The following is an 18,611-nucleotide window of genomic DNA, read 5'->3' on the forward strand; positions in this document are numbered from 1 at the left end:
CGCCCCCGCGCACCTCCATGGGGTTCACGATAATGGTGAGAGCTGAGTCATCCCAGAAGAGGTCGGGATCCTTGGGGTCACTGGAGCCCCCCGGGGGCCCGCCGGCCCCCGAGACGCGGCGGTGCAGCGAGTGGATGCGCACGAGGCCCAGGACGACCATGAGCACCAGGAAGCCCACGCACACCACGATGATGAGGGTCGCAGCACTCGGGACCACTGCGGGGAGAGCCAGGCGCACCTGAGCACACTCCGCTCAGGGGCGGAGTCGGGGGCCTGGGCAGAGGGAGTCCCCGAGCAGAAGGCAGGGTCCATGATGGCCCAGAAGAGGGGTCTGCCCTGCAGAAGCTGGAGGAAAAGTAGAGCTCCCCCCGGAGAAGGGCGGAGACGGGGAGGGACAGAGAGCCTGAGGGAGGGAGATCTGCAGAGGAGGCGAGGGCAGGGGGAAGAGAAGGGCTCCCAGCCCAACGCTGTCCTGAGCAGCCCTGTTCTCAGCGCACAGAGGGCAAGGCCTGGGCCCTGCCGGGTCCTTCTGCCTGTGCCTTTCCCAGGGACCACATAGTCCAGGAAGGAGGTCCCCAGAGCCCAGCGGGGAAAGGAGAGAGGCGGCCACACAGGCTTGACAGTGCAAGAGGAGAGAATGTTCTTTCTCCTGCATCGTAATAGGAGGAGCAAGCTCCAAGCGTGGCCTGGCACCCAAGCTGGGCACAGGTCCAGGGCACAGAGAGCAGCCCCTTCACGCGCCCACCTGGACAGAGCTCACTCCTGCTCAGTAACACCTCCCATCTCCTTGCGGGCTCGGGCCTCCTGGACACCTGGGGCCTCTGCTCCCCTTGGGGTACACCCACCTCCCCCTTGGCCCTGTCAAGCCTCTGGGCCCGCAGCCTCACTTTGAAGCCCGGGCTCAGGGGGCCGTGGACTCTGAAGGGCAGTGAGACGCAGAAGGGCGCGTGGACCCTCACTCGGACCTTAGAGCTGATGGCAGCAAAGCAGACGTGCAGGCGCAGGTACGCGCCCAGGAAGAGCGTGTGGGCACCCAGCTGGACCGGGCTCACCGTGCCCCACACCTGCACCGGGCCTCTGCCGGCCTGCACAGCTGCTCACACCAGCCACCTGGAGACCTGCTCGCACGGCAGCATCAAAGGGACGCGCCTGAGGGTCTCCACCAAGGCACAGGAGAGCCACACGTGCAGTGCCACCCAGCTCCCCGCCAGCTGGGCAGACCAGGAGAACCCCTGCAGGAAGGTGTAAACGCCACAGACCTGGGCCCTGAGGGCCACAGAGCCAACAGCCGTGAGCACAGCCTTGCCCACCTCCTGTACACACACACACATGCACACACGCACACGAATTTACCCACAGCCTCTAAGACTCACATGCTGAAAGACAGAGCAGAGCGCAGGGAGCTCCCCACCCCTGCGGCACACCCATCCTCCGGCAGCACACACACGCTGCCACGCGCTCCAGAGCCACCCAGGTGTGGGAGCACCCCCTGCCTGAGTAGCCATACTACCCTCACCCCTCCCTGAGGCCGCCCTGACGGCGCTCCGCCAGGTCGGTCCCCAGCCTGACCTGACCCATAGCCCACCTGGGGCCAACGAGAGCTGACTCTGCTGAGCAGGCCAGGTGGGCTCCCGGGCACTGGCTCCGGGGAGAGACAGGCCTGGCTGGATGAGAATTTCTCAACTGTCTGGGGATGGGGGAAGAGACGGGGGAGGCAGAGTTGCCCTTTCTGCTCCTCTGTAGGCAACAGCCCCTCCCGCGTCTTCGTGTCAGTGGGCAAGATCCGAGGGCAGTGACCCCACCAGCAGAATGCCCCTGTAGCTAAGCCCAGGCTCTAGAAGGAGCAGAAACCCCTCCTCAGAGTGGAGGCCATAGCAGGGGGCACATAGCTCTAGGGGCACAGTGATGACGAGCCAAAGCTGCTGTTTTGTGTCTTAATCAAATGCATTTGCTCCTCTGAGCCCCTGGCCTGGTGAAGGAAGTGACAGGTTGACTGCCTGGAATAAGAAATGACCACAAGAAAGACAAAAGGCAGACCCTCTATCTGCAGGCAGACAAGTATGGCTAGTTTCTAATCAGCCAGGAGGCCAGGGAGATGGGAGGATTTTTAAATTAGTTACAGACAAAAATCAAGAGTTTAGGAAGTACCGTCAACCTTTCTTTCTACATTAGACCCAAGCAGTTGATTCTGGCCTTGAATGACCTCCAAGGACAACACGAAGGGGTGTTTCAGTTTTAGCCGGTGGCCCGTGTGAAACTCCTGGTTCCGTGTGATTGTGAGACAGGGTTGAAGCCCTGTCCACAGCCCCACGTGGAGCCCCCTTTCTGAAGAGCCTAGAGAGAAACGTCCTTCTGCTCTGGGTCCCCGGGCTGCTCCTGAAGCACTGGTTGGTCCCATCATAGGACTTTCCTAACTGCTCAGCTTCCCTTCTGCTTCAGCTACAAGGAAGCTCAGAGTCCAAATGCTGGCCATTCTAGCAACGTCACAGCATCTCACAGCAGGTATTTTATGAACTGACTTATCCCTTGGCTTCATCGTCTTCCTTCCTCATTGTCCTTTCCTCCTCGCTTCCAATTTCATTTTCTATTTGTATCCTATTGCACTGCAGGTCTTTCCGCAAAGTCTCGGATACATGTAGGTAACAAACCGGGAAATGGTTCCAAACTTGGCTGCACGTTGGAATCACCTGCGGATCTTTAAACTCCCCTGATACCTGGCCCCCGACCCCAGACCTTCTGATTGAACTGGTCTGGGTATGGCCTAGGCACCAAGCGTTTTTACTGTTCCCCAGGCGATTGTGATGTGCACCAACATTTGGGAAGACTGGATAAATGTTGTCTTCATCGCTCATCTTACCCTTCTCAGACAGCCTCATTCTCCCTAAACACAGCTCCCCCATACCACCCACCCACCCTCAGTTCTCAAACTCTCATTCTCCCTCACGTCCATCTACGCTTCTACCCTTCAAGGTCCAAGCTCAAGGTCTGAATGCACCACCGGACCTTCCCCGGCTGACTGTCCTGGTTCCCACTGATCTCTCTTTCCTCATGCACTTGGGAGCTTCAGAGAAATGAAGCCCCTGTCTCGTTGGAGGGAATTCTATCTCTTACTCTTTTGCATGGTCAGAGTAATTTGAAATTGCAAAACCACAATCCTGTAACTCCACTCTTGGGGCTGGGAGGGAGGGGAAAGGGAGAGAACACCTTGAAGAGTCAGGAAGGGCACATAGAACAGGTTTGATGAAATGGATCTCCTGATAAGCTCAGGAGATGTCAATCACCAGGGCCCTCAGGTGAACTATGAACTCTGTGTCCTACTCAGGCCAAAGTCAGGGGAAAAGGCAAAAGCAGGCTGCCGCTCTCAGGTGGGATCTCAGAGCAAGCAGAGAAAACAAGGGTGAGAGACTTACCGAGCCCAGCAGCAACGCCAACCTGGACGCGCCTTGAGCCTAATCTGAGTGGCAGAACCCAGTATCCAGCCCCGAAGAGGCTGAGTGGGATGATTCCCAGTGAAAGAACTGGAGGAAGAGCTAGGGAGTTGTGGCCCCAAAAGTCTATTTAACAAAAACAGGTTTAGTTCACTCACACACCTCGAAAGCTTCCTAGAACCTTTGCAACTTGGTTACGCCTTATACTCCCTCCTCACACCTACTTCCATCTGCTTTGCTGTAGGAATCACAGGAAGAACACTTAAAAAGGCGTCTGCAGTTGTTTTCAGAAAGAGCAAGGATGAAGGGAGCCAGCCCCAGGGAAAGGGAAACACAAGAGACAGTGCAGTGGTGGCCACTGTCCAAGGAGAGGAAAACAGACTGAACTCCGGGGGTACCAGGGAGCTAGCCTCAGTCAAAAACATACTGGGAAGCCCTAAGGAGCTCCCCCAAATTAGGTGCAACTATAAAGTAACGAGACTTTTTTTTTTAAAGCATCAAACATAAATGGACAGGGTATAGAGGGTGATGGTTAGAGCACGGGCTCTGGAATCCTGCTGCCTGGATTCGAATCCTGGCTCCACCGTGTTTTAGCTGTGTGACCTTGGATAAGGTACTTAACCTCTCTGGGCCTCCATTTCTTTGCCTTCAGAGGGGATAATTCTAGTACCTATTCCATCTTTCGTCTGTAATGATTCACTGGGTTAATAGGTGTAAAGCCCACGGGCAGGGTGCCTGGCACACCGATGTGTTCATTATTCTTCCGATTACATGGTTGATGTGCGAGCTGTCCTTTCAGGGTAGGGTTCAGTGACCATGACCTCCCAAGAAAGCATTTTTGGAACTCTTTAGGGAATTGCCTTCAGAGCCTGAGATACGCCTTTTGACTTTTTAAAAAAGTGACAAATCTCTGCCCTTTGAGAGTTGGTTTTATGTGTACAAACACAGAGCCAACTCTGACAAAAGTGGATGCTGAAGTTGGGTAATACTGAACTGGGCCAAAGGCAAGGTGTGTACCAAAAGGAACAAAAAAAATGCATCTCATAAATTGACTTTGAAAGCAATTCTCAAAAGGGATTCCAAAAATCACTTCCAGCAACATCAGGATCATTGCAGTCTTTAACAATGGGGGAGAAGACTCATTTTATAATATTAGGTGTAAATATTAGGTTACAAAATAGTTTGATCCCAAGTTTGTTAAAAGAAAAAAAAATTACAGGCACAGACAAAAGTTGGCACATAATAATAACACCATATTAACAATGGCCAATTGTGGTGGAATTATGGCTGACTTTTCTCCCTTATACTTACAGTTTCCAGTTTTTCTATAATTAAGTAACTCTTAAATTGTGAATTAAAAACTGCATCACTAGTAAACAATCATGGCCAGGGAATGAGATTGCTTTGAAGGGCAGCGCTCCAGCTGGATGTAATACTTGGCGTGTTTGCATATTTTGTTTTAGAAACAGTCTTATATAGTTAGCACATAATTACACACGCAATAGCACCAACTTTCTCCTTGAGGATAGGAACTGTATCTATCCTATAAATTTTGTATTCTTCATTGTATTGTGGACAGTGCTAGTACACAGTAGGTGCTTAATACATACTTGGTAGCTTCACTATTGAGGATCCCTAGGTCCAGGGCTAACTTGATATTGTTGGGGGAGGGCAGCAGGAACAACAAAGGCTAAACCCACACTGACCATGATCCCAGGCATGAGTGCCCCTGTGATGACCCAAGGCTCGGACTCTCCACTAGGCAAAGTGAATGATCTGGGGGATAAAGGGATTGGATCACAGCCGTCAACTAAGTCAAGTTCCACAGGGAACAGAATCCATGGCTCGACCCCGTTCCTCCTCCCACCCCACCCCCACGGCCCAGTGGTGGAGGGGAGGACGCTCGTGCCCACCCACTCCTTCCACCCACCCGCCCGGCTGGACCCACGCAGCCTTACGTACTGGAGTTCCGGTGGGAGCTGGCCAGGCTGTGTCCAGCCATCTCAGGTGGGGGCTGGTGACCTCGGTGCAGGAACTGCTGGGAGCTGAGCATGTGGCTGGGGTGAGTGACCCGGTTCACGCTGTGCAGGACGCTGACCTGGAGCGAGGGCAGGCTCAGTGGGCACGCTCGCTTCTCCCCGCCCCTCCTCCAGCCCCCGAGGGCCCAGCTCTCCCCCACTGCCCCCCAGCTTCCCCACCGGGGCCAGGAGTCCCCTGGGCTGCAATTTCCATCCCCACGCACCAGCAGGTTCAGTCCACCCCACCCCGGCTCCTCGCCAGCGGGGTTGGCTGTGGAAGGAAGGGGACTCTGGGTACCTCCACGACGAATTCATTGCTGGAGTAACGCCCATTCATTTCTGAGCAGGAAAGCCGGAACTTCCTGGCATAGAGGGCAGCCCCGCGTCGCAGCCGGTAACGAGCCAGTCTCAGGATCTCTTCATACACAGTGATGCCCTCCACCCCTGGCGACCAGGAGGCAGCTCAGGGCAGGAGCCAGCGAAGAGGCCTGGAGTCTCTCTCCCAGACTCCCACCAGCTGCCACCCCTCAACAGGGGTGCGACCCGAGTTCTCAGTTGGAGAGACGCTCCCCTGCATCCCCACCAGCTCCGACTGACTGGGATAGAGTAACCGAGGCTCCATTTCTGCCTCCGCCCTCCTCTGAGAGCTGGGAGGAGGGATGGAGAGAAGGAAATAGGAACACCCTGCAGGACAGAGGGAGGTGGCAGCAGGGGGGAAACGGAGAGAGGATAACACAGAAGTTCTCGGTGAGGCTCTGGAAGGGAACGGAAACAGGAAGGAACTGACCGCCTCATCTTCTATTCTCCCTGATGGAGCATCCTTCAGAGAGGATGAGGCTTCCCTGGGAAGCTACCAACAAATCATTACCACCAGACGGTAAGAGATGAGCACTTGACTTAAAGCTGTGCTGTGTCCATGAGATTAGTGAGACGCAAGACAGAGAAGAGGGCGAGTACCAAATGGCTAGAGGATTAGAAAGCTACTCAGAGGACTTCCCTGGTGGCACAGTGGTTAAGAATCCGCCTGCCAATGCCGGGGACACGCTTCGATCCCTGGTCCGGGAAGATGCCACATGCCACAGAGCAACTAAGCCTGTGCGCCACAACTACTGAGCCTGCGCTCTAGAGCCCGCGAGCCACAGCTACTGAGCCTGTGTGCCACAACTACCAAAGCCCACGTGCCTACAGCCCGTGCTCCGCAACAAGAGAAGCCACCGCAGTGAGAAGCCTGCGCACCGCAACAAAGAGTAGCCCCCGCTCGCCACAACTAGAGAAAGCCCGCGCGCAGCAACGAAGACCCAATGCAGCCAAAAATAAATAAATAACTTAAAAAAAAAAGAAAGCTATTCAGAGACTGAGCCAAAGAAGAGTGGAGACCAAAGTGGAGGTGAGCTGGGATGGAGAGAGAAGCTGGGAAAGAACCATCAGGAGCCCAAACCCCAGCCACCACCTCTAGGGACAATCCGAAAGCCAGAGGACATTCCAGGCAGGGAAGGTGCAAGGGGGCACTTGGCCACATCCCTGAGCCTGGAAGGAGGACCCTCTGAGTTTCCCAGAGACTTGACCATGGGGAGGGGCGCACCCAAGGAAAGAGGACAGGTTCTTGGGCCCCACTGACCGGCAATGGTGAGGTAGGCAGACGTGTTGGTGAGCTCCAAGCCTCGCTGCTGCAAGGACGCCACGTCCAAGAGCAGGCTTTCCCGCTCAGGGTCCAGGTCATCCCCCACCAGAGAAATCTCACAGCCATCCAGGTTGTGCACGATCTCATCCGACATGCGTGTGTCTGTCACTGGACAGGAGGCAGTCAGGATGTGGGTCAGAGCTGAAGGGCCCACCTCATGGCCACGCTTCCTCCCCTTCCGGGCTCATCCCCTGAGAGCTGCCAGCATCATTGTCAAAAACGTCACTACCCATCAACCTTCTGACACCCGGGGGTCTCCCGCTGGCTCTCGTTCCTAACAGTCAGTGGTTCTAGAAAAGTGAATGAGGGATGTTGTCGCTCTCATGGCCAGCCCCAGAGCTTCTCCTTCACTCTGGTTCCAGACACGGACCCCTTCTCTGGACACTATCACTCCTTGAGGTCACCCTTACCTGTGCCCTGCCAACTCTCGTCCTTTTTGGCCTCCACCTGGTGAGAAATGGAGCAAGTGATTTGAAGATCAGGGAACAAAGGGACCCCCTCGGGTCCCTCGAAGTCCACAGCTGGGAGGGCAAAATGAGCAGTGCCACTCAGCAGGATTTGAGGGGCATCAGGCTGGAGCACCACCACGTAGCCCTCCACGTCGGGGATGGAGACACAGGATTCTTCGCTGAAGCACCTATATGAGAAGAGGGAGAGAGGCAGCCTGTGACCCCATCATCCCCTCCCTTATAATCTATATTCTGACCACCACTCTGGGCCTCCACCTCTACAGAGAGCACCCCGTGTCAGGGAGGGAAAGGGGAAGAAAGGGGGGATAGTGTCTCTGCACGACCATCACCCCCATAGCAAAGCTGGAGGGGGAGATACCCTTTCCAGGGAGGATACCACTGCAGGGAAGGGCCAGGGACAGAAGGTTAGGCAGCCCTGACCTATGGGGATGATGACATCACCAATGCCCTACCCCCAAGACCATGGAACATCTATCAAACAGTATTTTACAAACTGAACTTACAGAAATATATATACATACATAGTTCTTCACCCAAGATGTTAAAAAAAAAAAGTGTGTTTCAGTACAATATCTGGTAGATATGTGTCAAAAAATATTCAACAACAGGGCTTCCCTGGTGGCGCAGTGGTTGAGAGTCTGCCTGCCGATGCAGGGGACACGGGTTCGTGTCCTGGTCCGGGAAGATCCCACATGCCACGGAGCAGCTGGGCCCATGAGCCATGGCCGCTGGGCCTGTGCATCCGGAGCCTGTGCTCCGCAATGAGAGAGGCCACAACAGTGAGAGGCCCGCGTACCGAAAAAAAAAGAAAAAAAAAAAAGAAAAAATATCCAACAACAAAAGTGGGGTGGGAGTGGGGAGCATATCAAAGAATGCCCTCCAAACTATAATTCAAAAAGGTACATATATCCCTATGCTCATAGCAGCACTACTCACAATAGCCAAGACATGGAAACAACCTGTCCATTGACAAATGAATGGATAAAGGAGATGTGGTACATATATACGATGGAATATTACTCAGCCATCAAAAAGAACAAAATAATGCCATTTGCAGCAACATGGCTACAACTAGAGATTATCCTACTAAGTGAAATAAGTCAGAAAGAGAAAGACGAATATCATATGATATCACTTATATGTGGACTCTAAAATACGACACGAACCTCTCTATGAAACAGAAACAGAATCACGGACGTAGAGCACAGACTGGTGGTTCCCAAGGGGGAGGGGGTTGGGGGAGGGATGGAGTGGGAGGCTGGGGTGAGCAGATGTAGGCTTTTATACATAGAATGGATAAACAACAAGGTCCTACTGTATAGCACAGGGAACTATATTCAATGTCCTATGATAAGTCATAATGGAAAAGAATATTAAAAAAGCACATATATGTATGTATAACTGAATCATGCTGTACAGCAGAAATTACAACAACACAGTGAACCAACTATACGTGAATTAAAAAAAAAAAAAAAGGATGTCCTCCTGCTTGGAGTGTCTCCAATTCATCCTCTCTAGTATCAGAGAAACACATTTCAGTAGGTGAGCTAATCTGACCATCTTGGACCTGCATCCACCATCCCGTGAAGCCTCGCTGATCCTGGTACCAGACAAACCCTCCCTAGAGGACTGAGCCGGCCCAAACCAACAACAGCACAGCAGCTCGGGGAACACATTCCCAGGATTGCCTCCAGCCAATCAGTAATTCTCAGAGTGCTTGCTGCTCTGTGAAGCATTTTGTCCACATTGTTTCATTTAACCTTCCGTGGCTGCTGTTGCAATAGGGATAAGAAACCAAAGCTCTCGGGTCAAGCATCTTGGCCACATAAGAAATATGTGTCCCGGGCCAGGCTTGAACCCATTCTTCTCATTCCAAGTCCACGATTCTTCCACTAAACCACAGCCACCACGTGGGTTTGCATTAGTCGAATTTATTTGTAAACAAGTGCCCCCTTGGAAGTCCCTGCTGGTCCAGTGGTTAGGACGTGGCGCTTTCACTGCCCTGGACCCAGGTTCAAACCCTGGTCAAGGAACTAAGATCCTGCGAGGTGCACGGCATGGCCGAAAAAAAAAGGAAGTGGCCCTTGAACAAGCAGTCTTCACAGGGGAGGTGGTAATTCCAGAGCAGGGCCTGTGGTCCATACACCCGGGCTAACAGAAATGATTCTGTTGAAAGGACTATCACACACACTACCGAGCAGGCCCAGCTTGACTACTGTAGCCAGAGGGAGAAGGTGTAACCTCAGCGGATACCATGAACGCAGAGCCCCTGAAGGTACCAGACCCACAGTCTGCTGAGCTCCTGTGCCAGAAGGAGCAGGACCTGAGACAGTCTGCACAGTCGTCCAGCGAGACCCGGATCAAAGCCTCCTGGAAAACAACCCCAGCTAACTCTGGAAGCACAGACTCCAACAGACACTCCCACTGTGATGGGTGATCCAAAGGGGACCCAAAAGGTACTAGGGGGCTGGTCCAGACCCGAAGGACACTAATGAACTGGTCAAGAGATTAGAAATGGCACGCAAACCTTAAAACAAGAGCCAACGTGGTCACCATCACACAAACCCACGAGAGTTCGGAGTGGGAGAGGTTGTTTCTGGCTAAGGATGGGAGTGGGGCATTTGGCAAGGGAGGGTAGGAATAATCAAGAGAAGTAGCAAGTGAGCTAGCCTTTGGAGGAGGGCAGAAAGTTGACCCTAGAGTGGAGGGTGAGGAATACACGAAGGGGAGTAGAGGAACGTGAGGCAGGAAACGCTGGGCCAGATGGTCATGGGCTTTGAGCGCAAGTTTTGTGCAGTGGGCAGGAGGGAACCATGGACGTCTTCTTCAGCAGGGAAGTGTGAGGGTGGACATTCTGATTTCAGATCACTAACCTAGCCTCTGGGTAGAAACTGAACTGAAGTTAGAATACTAGAGATAGTCCACTAGTTAGGAGGCTAGAGCAATAGGCCCGATGAGAGGTAATGAGAGCTGCTGGAGATGGAAAAAGAGGAGACAGATGCCAGACATGGGCGCAGAGCGGGATCTAGGTGACCTGGTAACCAATGGGGTGTGGAGGATAAAGACGGAGGAATCAAAGGCGATTCAGAAGCTGCAAGCCGGGGTAACTGCAAGGACAGAGACACCATTACAGAAGCAGAGAATTCAGGGGGAGGGGCTAGTTCAGGCATCGAAGTTCATTATTAAGCTTTAGCTCGTTTGTCTGAGGTGCTGGCAGAACTTCTAGATGGAACTTACAACAAGCAGGAAGAAATTCAAGAGCTACGGAAAGAGAACAAAGCTAGAGAAAAGGATGTGGTAGCCAGATGAGCTTTCCAAGAATCCAAGAGATTAAGAAACAACAACAACTTAGGGGAAACCTGCATTGACTGAATGGCTGCATAAATCTGGCTTTAAATGGACAGAGGTCCAAGCACTGAACACTGGAGGCTGGGGAAGCCACATGGACCAGGGCAAGGATGTGCATCACAGGAAGGAAGGCGCCGCTGGGTATCGGTCTCTCCCTGTTTCTCACACACACACACACACACACACACACACACACACACACACACACACACCTCTATATTTTCTCCTTCAACCTCAAGGAAGTGTTAGGGTAGCGCTAACCACATGGTAGCCCTAAAATGGAGAAATGAGACTTCTCTCTTTCTTAACCTCATAAAGGAAAAAGGCCCCTTCCCTCTACTGAAGGAGCAACGTCAGGTTCCCAGTCCTTGGATAAGCCTCTTCCCTGGGCGGGAAAGAGGTTGGAGGAATTCAAATAAGACAGTCAACAGAGAGGGTGTCAACTCCCCCCTTGTGGGGTTGCCCCATGCAGAGCTCCACCATAAGCCAGAAGACAGAGCCCTCCCTCTGCCGTGACTCCTGAGCCTACGAAGGGGATGAAGCCATTCCTTGGTCCCTGAGGGATGAAGCCCTTCATACCTTCGTAGCTGGGTGAGAGCCCTCTAACAGCTAGAGTTCTGACTAGAACACGGTGGGGCGCATCCTCAGCGCAGATCTGCACCCACGTGACCTCATCTGCCGTGGCCTTCAGCTCCCCACCAGGACCACACCGTGGACCAGCAGCCCAATTCCCCAAAGCCCTGCCCCTGCCTTCCAAAGCTCTGGGAGGCCTGACAGTCACGCCCAGTCACTGTCGAGGGCTCAGAGCCCTCTCCTCTCCAAACCCACCCATGCCAGGATAGGGACAAGTCAGAGATGTTTCTCTTCAGATAGCTTTTGGAGAAACTGAGGCAGAGCAGGGGAGAAGGGAACACAGGAATCCTGACCCTTACATTATGTGATCCACCCACTGGATGGCAGTAGCTCCTAAAAACTGCCCCATCAACATAATACGGGGTGAAAATGCCTTCGTATAACAGTAGCCAGTGTTGACAGAACAGGCACTCCTCTGGGCATTTGATCTGGATGCTATCATTTACCCTCACAACACTTCCATGAGTTAGATTCTATTGTTATCCCTGCTCTATGGCATTTTCTCAGTGCTAAAAAGCTAGTAAGGGGCTTCCCTGGTGGCGGAGTGGTTAAGAATCCGCCTGCCAATGCCCGGGACACGGGTTCGAGCCCTGGTCTGGGAAGATCCCACATACCGCAGAACAACTAAGCCCGTGTACCACAACTACTGAGCCCACGAGCTACAGCTACTGAGCCCGCATGCCACAACTACTGAAGCCCACGCACCACAACTACTGAAGCCTGCGCGCCTAGAGCCCGTGCTCCACAACAAGAGAAGCCACTGCAATGAGAAGGCCGCGCACACCAACGAAGACCCAATGCGGCCAAAAATAAATAAATAAATTTATTTTTAAAAAGCTAGTAAGTAAAAGACTCTGTGTCCATAACTCTTAGGCTTTCATGACCTCTCAGTCTGTATTTTTAAATACCTAATATACTTAAACCTTGAAGTAATGCACAGTTTTTCATTTAAAGAATTCAGAATCCTTCACTTAGAACTCAAAAGTCAGCAAACTTTTTCTAGGAAGGGCCAGACGGTAAATATTTTCGACTTTTTGTACCAGTCTCTGTCCCAGCTACTCAGCCCTGCCATCATAGGGTGAAAGCAGCTCATTTCCATAAACAATATGCAAATGAGCAGCAGGCCAGATTTGCTCCTGGGGTCATCGGCTGCCAATCCCCAGACTTAGATCATCCTGTTTGATCTTGCAAGAGGTTGATTAATCAAGCAACTAGAGGTCTTTGCCCAAGGTCATCCAGAGAATTAGTACTGAGTCAGAATTAGTGTCAGGTCTCCCGGATCCCAGTCCAGTACCCTCTTCTGTCCCACTTTACATATCAGCACAGAGACGCAGAGATTAAAACCCCCCAAATCCTGGCGGTGTGCTTCAGTGGGAAGAGTCATGAACCCTTTTTTGGAAAATCTGAGTCTGGTCCAGGCTCTTCTCCCGGCATTGCTGTGTCAATTGGGCAGGTCAGTTTTTCATCCCTGAAACGAGGGAGGTGTGCCTAGCCGTCGGTGGTGCCTAAGGCCAAGGAGTTCTGACACTGTCTGGCTCTGTTCCGTGACTTGCCCGCCCACCCAACACTCACTTGACGGCAGTAGTGAGGCGCAGGGGTCTGACGCCGGGCGTGGCAAAGCGCAGAGTGTTCATGTAAGCCACATGCTGCAGGGCATGGTTGAAGGTCTCCACATCGTCCCCCTCCAGGGTGAGCAGGGACTGCGAGGGGTTCACGTGGACCTGGGCCCCAGACACAGACAGGGCTGAGAGCACGACCAGAGGCGGGAGAGGAAGGGAGCAGAGGTGGGGGTGGGGAAGGGCGGGGTCAGGGGCCATGCCTGGAGGGAGGGGGCTAGAGGAAGGGGCGATACCTTCATGCCTTTGCCCAGGCTCTCGAAATCCCTATAGTCCAGCCCCTCCCGACATGCATAGAGGCACTCGATGACCTCACGGCTCTCCAGGCGACCTGAGCGCACGCTGAAACCAGCCAGGTAGCCGTGGAAGTAGTGGTGGATCGGCAAGGGGTCTCCTAGGGCAGGAACACAGGGGCGGACCAGAGGTGAGAGGAGGCGTAAGAAGAGGGGGCTGAGAGAAAGAGCAGCAGGCTGGAGAAGGGAGACGGGAAGGAGCCAGGTGGAAGCCAAAAGAAGAAAAGATTGATGAGCGGCAAGGGAGGCTAAGGGAAGATGGGACAAGGCAGAGCGAGAAGACAGAATAAAACCGGGGGTGGGCGGGGAGGGGCGGGGGGAGACGGAGGGCGAAAAATAGAAGCCACGGAAATGAGAAAAGCTTCCGGCAGAGGCAGAAAGAGAAGGAAAGCAGGACCAAAGGGAGGAAAGAGGAGACTCAAGGCAGAAAACGAGGAGAGTGCGCGAGGGGGTCTTCACGGTGCATGCGGGGAGCACCGGGAAGGATGCGCGTGAGCTTCAGGGATGCCCAGCTCTCCCGGCCGCGTGGCTGCCTCCTGCCCTCTGCGCTCTGCCACGCGGAAAGCCAGCACGAGAACCCTCGACTTCACTCCGTGGGCAGGAAAGGACACCGGCGCCCAGCCCGGCTCCATCTGGCCGCCCTCTCCCGGGCGAGCCCGCCTGGCTGCGATGCTCGGAGGCTCTGCCCCCTGGTGGTGGGCGAGGCGGTGAACGGTGAGGCCGGGTAGGGCCATGCGGACGCGGGAGCCGGAGCCGGACCCCTAAACTGAGATGCTAGCTCTCCGGCCTCCAGATCTCACACGCAAGTACCTGCTGTGGCGTCCGTACTGTTGTCGCCTCCCTTTTCCTTCTCTTTGTTCTTCTCCTCTGGGGGAGAAAAATTGCCAGTGAGCTCAGGGATGTGTGGCCAGATTGACAGAGAGGACGGGGAGGTCTTCCAGGCGTTGCCCCTGCCCGTGTAGGACTTGAACCTCTCTGCTGAATCCCAACCCTCCTTTTGTCATGTCTGAGATTATCTCAGGCCTCTGTTATAGACAAACTCCAAATATGCTGCTGAGGAAACACAAGGGCTCTGGTACAACACACACACACACACACACACACACACACACACACACATACAGAGATACACTATACACACAAACCAGATACACCACATACATACACCCACCACATATGCAAATACACCACACACACACACACAAACACACCACATACACACCACACACACACACACACACACACACACCCTCCCAGAAGGAAAAAATGAAAGAAACAGCTTAAAAGTTAGAAGGTTGCTGACTCTCTGCAGGGTTACTGTCCTCCAGCAGGAGAATGGGCTGTGGAATCATCATCACTGGGATGGAACAAAGTGGGAAGTGACTGAAGTTACAGAAAGAAAGATGCTGGTGTTGCCTGAGCAGGAAACTCCTCCAAGTCAGAGGTGATGACCAGTCCAACAGGAAGGACACCTGAGGGGCTGTGGTCTCCTCCCCAAGAGATCTTTCCCGGCCTCCCTGCCCAACTGCAGGGCGATGAGCTCATGAGGTCAGGCTGCCCTTTTGCTCCTCCATCAGCCGCGGGAGGCCCCAACCATTAGCGCCTCCATGGAGAAGCTCGGCGGGACTTACCAGCCCAGCAGGCCCCAATCATGAGCGCGGGCTCCCGTCGGGGCGGGTGGATGAGACCGTTGTCGTGGATGAGGGCAGGGTCGAAAGAGATGCCATCGGCATAGAGTGTGACCGTGGGGAACTCGAGGTTCAAAGCATAGTGGTGCCACTCGTCATCGCAGACCTGGGGGTGGGGAAGGGCAGGAACCTGTCAGTCACACCATCCCCAGGGAACGAACGCAAGGCACCGCCCCACCTCCTGGGAGGCAGGGCACAGTCCCTCGTAGTGCCTGTCCTATCAACAGGTCCTTCTGGTGAATTGCTGCCCACCCAGCTAAAGGAGTAAGATCCTTGCCCAGAATCTATCAGGCTCCAACCTCGTACCTAAAATTCCACTCTGCAGGTAAACCTTTAAAAGCATCAACATTCCTAAGAGGAGTCCGTCAGCAGGTGCTGTCCATCCCGAGTCCAAACAGAACTAAAAGCTGTGGGTTTCTGTGCCGTTTTCTCCATCTCCATTGCCACCCAATCATTCAAGTCCCCAGTCTCTCTCTGTTACAACAGTCTCGTCTGAGCACTTACACTCTTAGGTGTCTCCGAGACCTTCCTCCCATAGCTGCCAAAGGGATCTTCTTCTTTTTTTTTTTTAATCTTTAAATCACTACTGAATTTAATGTTGTCAAACTTAGTATTCATTAACAACTCATCACATTTGAAAAGATTGGATTCTCCTCACTTCACAAATGTTCCCAAATATAAATGACAATTGTTGAAAAATCATAGCTAATTGCAAATTAAATAAATTACTTGTAACCAAATCTTTTCTGAAGCAAAATTAGAAAAATCCTTCCTATTTTTGCAACAAAAAAAAAATTTTTTTTTTTTTGGCTGCGTTGGGTCTTTGTTGCTGCGTGCAGGCTTTCTCTAGTTGCGGCGAGCGGGGGCTACTTTTCGTTGTAGTGCGTGGGCTTATTGCGGTGGCTTCTCTTGTTGCGGAGCACCGGCTCTAGGCGCGTGAGCTTCACTCGTTGCAGCTCGCGGACTCAGTAGGTGTGGCTCGCGGGCTCTAGAGCACAGGCTCAGTAGTTGTGGCACACAGGCTTAATTGCTCTGCGGCATGTGGGATCTTCCCAGACCAGGGATCGAACCCTTAGTCCCCTGCATTGGCAGGCAGATTCTTAACCACCACGCCACCAGGGAAACCCCAAAAATTTATAGTTAATTTGAGAAATACATCCCAAATTTGGTGGAGGAGCACCTTCAAAATTTAAGATTTTTTTTTTAATTGGAGTGTAGTTGATTTACAATGTTGTGTTAGTTTCAGGTGTACAGCGAAGTGAATCAGTTATACATATACATATACAAAGGGATCTTCTTACAATGTAAATCTGATCAGGTCACGTCCCTGCTGTAAACCCTTCAAAAGACTTATAGGACAAAATCCAAATGACCCCAACTAACAAAGTCCACCGTATACCTGATTACTGTCCAGCTCTCCAACCTCAAATCCAGTCTCTGCCCTTGTTCACTGTGCTCTAACTCCCTGGTCCTCTTTCCGTGCTTGCAACATGTTGATCCCTTTCCTGCCTCAGGGCCTTTGCATCTGCTCTTCCCTCTGCCTGGAACTCTCTCTCACAGCTCTGTCTCATCCTTCAGGATGAGCTTACATTTCACTTCTATCAGACCTTCCCTGAGCAACCAATCTAAAGCGAGTTCCCTTCTCCTTGCCTCCTATTCTCTACCTCAGTCCCTTGCTTCTTCTTTCACAGCATTTATCACAATTTATCATGTTTATATGTCTGCTTACTTTTTAAAAATCTATCTCCTCAACTAAAATGTAAGCTCCATGAAGGCAGAGATTTTGTTCCATCTTAGACCCCATTGTATCCCCAGAACCTAGTAGAATGGCAGGGAATTGGTATTTACTAAATCTTTGTTGAATAAATAAGGGTAAATAAAAGAAAACTAGAAAGAGGAATGTCACCAGTATTAGCAACGTGGGAGAAAGATCCAGAAGAAGCAAATGGCAGAATATCTCTTTAGAAGAGTGCCACAACAGGACAGGAATAAAGATGCAGCCATAGAGAAGAGACTTGAAGACACAGGGAGGGGGAAGTGTAAGCTGGGACAAAGTGAGAGAGGGACATGGACATATATCCACTACCATATGTAAAATAGATAGCTAGCGGGCAGCAGTCACATAGCACAGGGAGATCAGCTCGGTGCTTTGTGACCACCTAGAGGGGTGAGATAGGGAGGGTGGGAGGGAGGGAGACGCAAGAGGGAGGAGATATGGGGACATATGTATATGTATAGCTGATTCACTTTGTTATAAAGCAGAAACTAACACACCATTGTAAAGCAATTATACTCCAATAAAGATGTTAAAAAAGATAAAAAATAAATTAAAAAATAAAAAAAGAGTGCCACAGAAAGCAGCCTTTGGAGGCAGCCCTCAATTATCCAGTTTGTGGGTTTTCGTTCCCCTTTTTCTCTCTCTTCCACTTCCTGCCTTTTTTCAGCCATTTGCTTACTCAGCCACTCCACCGGGGCTTACAAGAAAAACAGAAGGAGATGGAAACACAGCTCATCCCCACGGTCCCTGTGGTCAGCTTGGGGAACGAATAAAGAAGAGGCTGCAACTCTTGGCTCAAGAGACTTTTCTTTTCTTTTTTTTTTTCTTTTTTGCCCATTTTTATTTATCCCTCATAACCATGAAATAGTGAGATTTATATACATATATATATATGTGCATGGATATATAAATATACAAACACACACACACACATATATATATACTGCTTTTTAGTCTATAAAGGTCTATTACATCATTTAATCCTACAACAACCCTGGGATATAGAATTCTTATTATCCTCAACTCATAGGTAAAAAAAAAACTGAGTTGTAAACATATTAACCAAGATTTCATGGCTAGGAAGTTCCCCTAGCGGGACTCAAACCTAATCTATGTACCTCAGATTACTTATTTCCTCAATTACAGCATGCTAACTGCTTGAGAGTCAGGCATCTGCACTGGTAAGGTTCTAGATAAGAAACAGATGAAAGAAAACAAGAGGGGAAAGATGGTTGGTCGGGTTTGGTGTTCGAAGTAATTTGTTCCCTACTTCCTTTTAATCCAGGAGTGCTTTCTGCAAGAGACAAGCCTTGGAAAAAGAGAACAAGAAAACGGAGCCAGGGCGGGGGGCAGGGAGGTGTAAAAATAGTCAGGAACTGAAAGTGGAGATTGAAAGAAGGGACACAGGGCAACCCAGAAAATGCCCACCCCTGCCCTAGGACCTCCTCGCCTGAAAGCAAGTTACATCCACCCAGCTTTCCCAGGAGCCTGGCTCCGGCCTCACCTGCTCCAGCTTCCAGAGGAACTTGACTGGCCGGGCACTCTCCAGCAGAGGCCAGTAGAGGAAGGCAATTCTGCAGCCGTGGACGGTCAGCGAGTAGTGAGAGAAGCCGTCCTCTGAGGGCAGAGGATGGGGACAGAGGTCAAACACAAAGCATG

At 51.9% G+C, this 18,611-nt stretch overlaps 1 protein-coding gene across 4 annotated transcripts in view; it reads right to left on the reverse strand.

Annotated features, from left to right (window-relative positions):
* CLSTN3 (calsyntenin 3) overlaps positions 1-18,611 on the reverse strand; it is a 29,087-nt gene that overhangs the window by 1,344 nt on the left and 9,132 nt on the right. For 3 of the 4 annotated variants that reach the window (XM_073789077.1, XM_073789078.1, XM_033867068.2), the window contains 10 exons: positions 18,457-18,569; positions 15,119-15,281; positions 14,298-14,354; positions 13,431-13,588; positions 13,151-13,299; positions 7,538-7,764; positions 7,065-7,235; positions 5,745-5,890; positions 5,391-5,526; positions 14-216 (listed from right to left, as the gene is read on the reverse strand). In XM_073789077.1, coding sequence (XP_073645178.1) covers positions 14-216; positions 5,391-5,526; positions 5,745-5,890; positions 7,065-7,235; positions 7,538-7,764; positions 13,151-13,299; positions 13,431-13,588; positions 14,298-14,354; positions 15,119-15,281; positions 18,457-18,569 — 1,523 coding nt within the window. Of the gene's footprint in view, positions 1-13; positions 217-5,134; positions 5,205-5,390; positions 5,527-5,744; positions 5,891-7,064; positions 7,236-7,537; positions 7,765-13,150; positions 13,300-13,430; positions 13,589-14,297; positions 14,355-15,118; positions 15,282-18,456; positions 18,570-18,611 lie in introns of all 4 variants that reach the window. The other variant, XR_012324539.1, reaches the window with a different exon arrangement.

This window comes from Tursiops truncatus, chromosome 11, assembly GCF_011762595.2.
Source record: "Tursiops truncatus isolate mTurTru1 chromosome 11, mTurTru1.mat.Y, whole genome shotgun sequence".
Classification (NCBI taxonomy): domain Eukaryota; kingdom Metazoa; phylum Chordata; class Mammalia; order Artiodactyla; family Delphinidae; genus Tursiops; species Tursiops truncatus.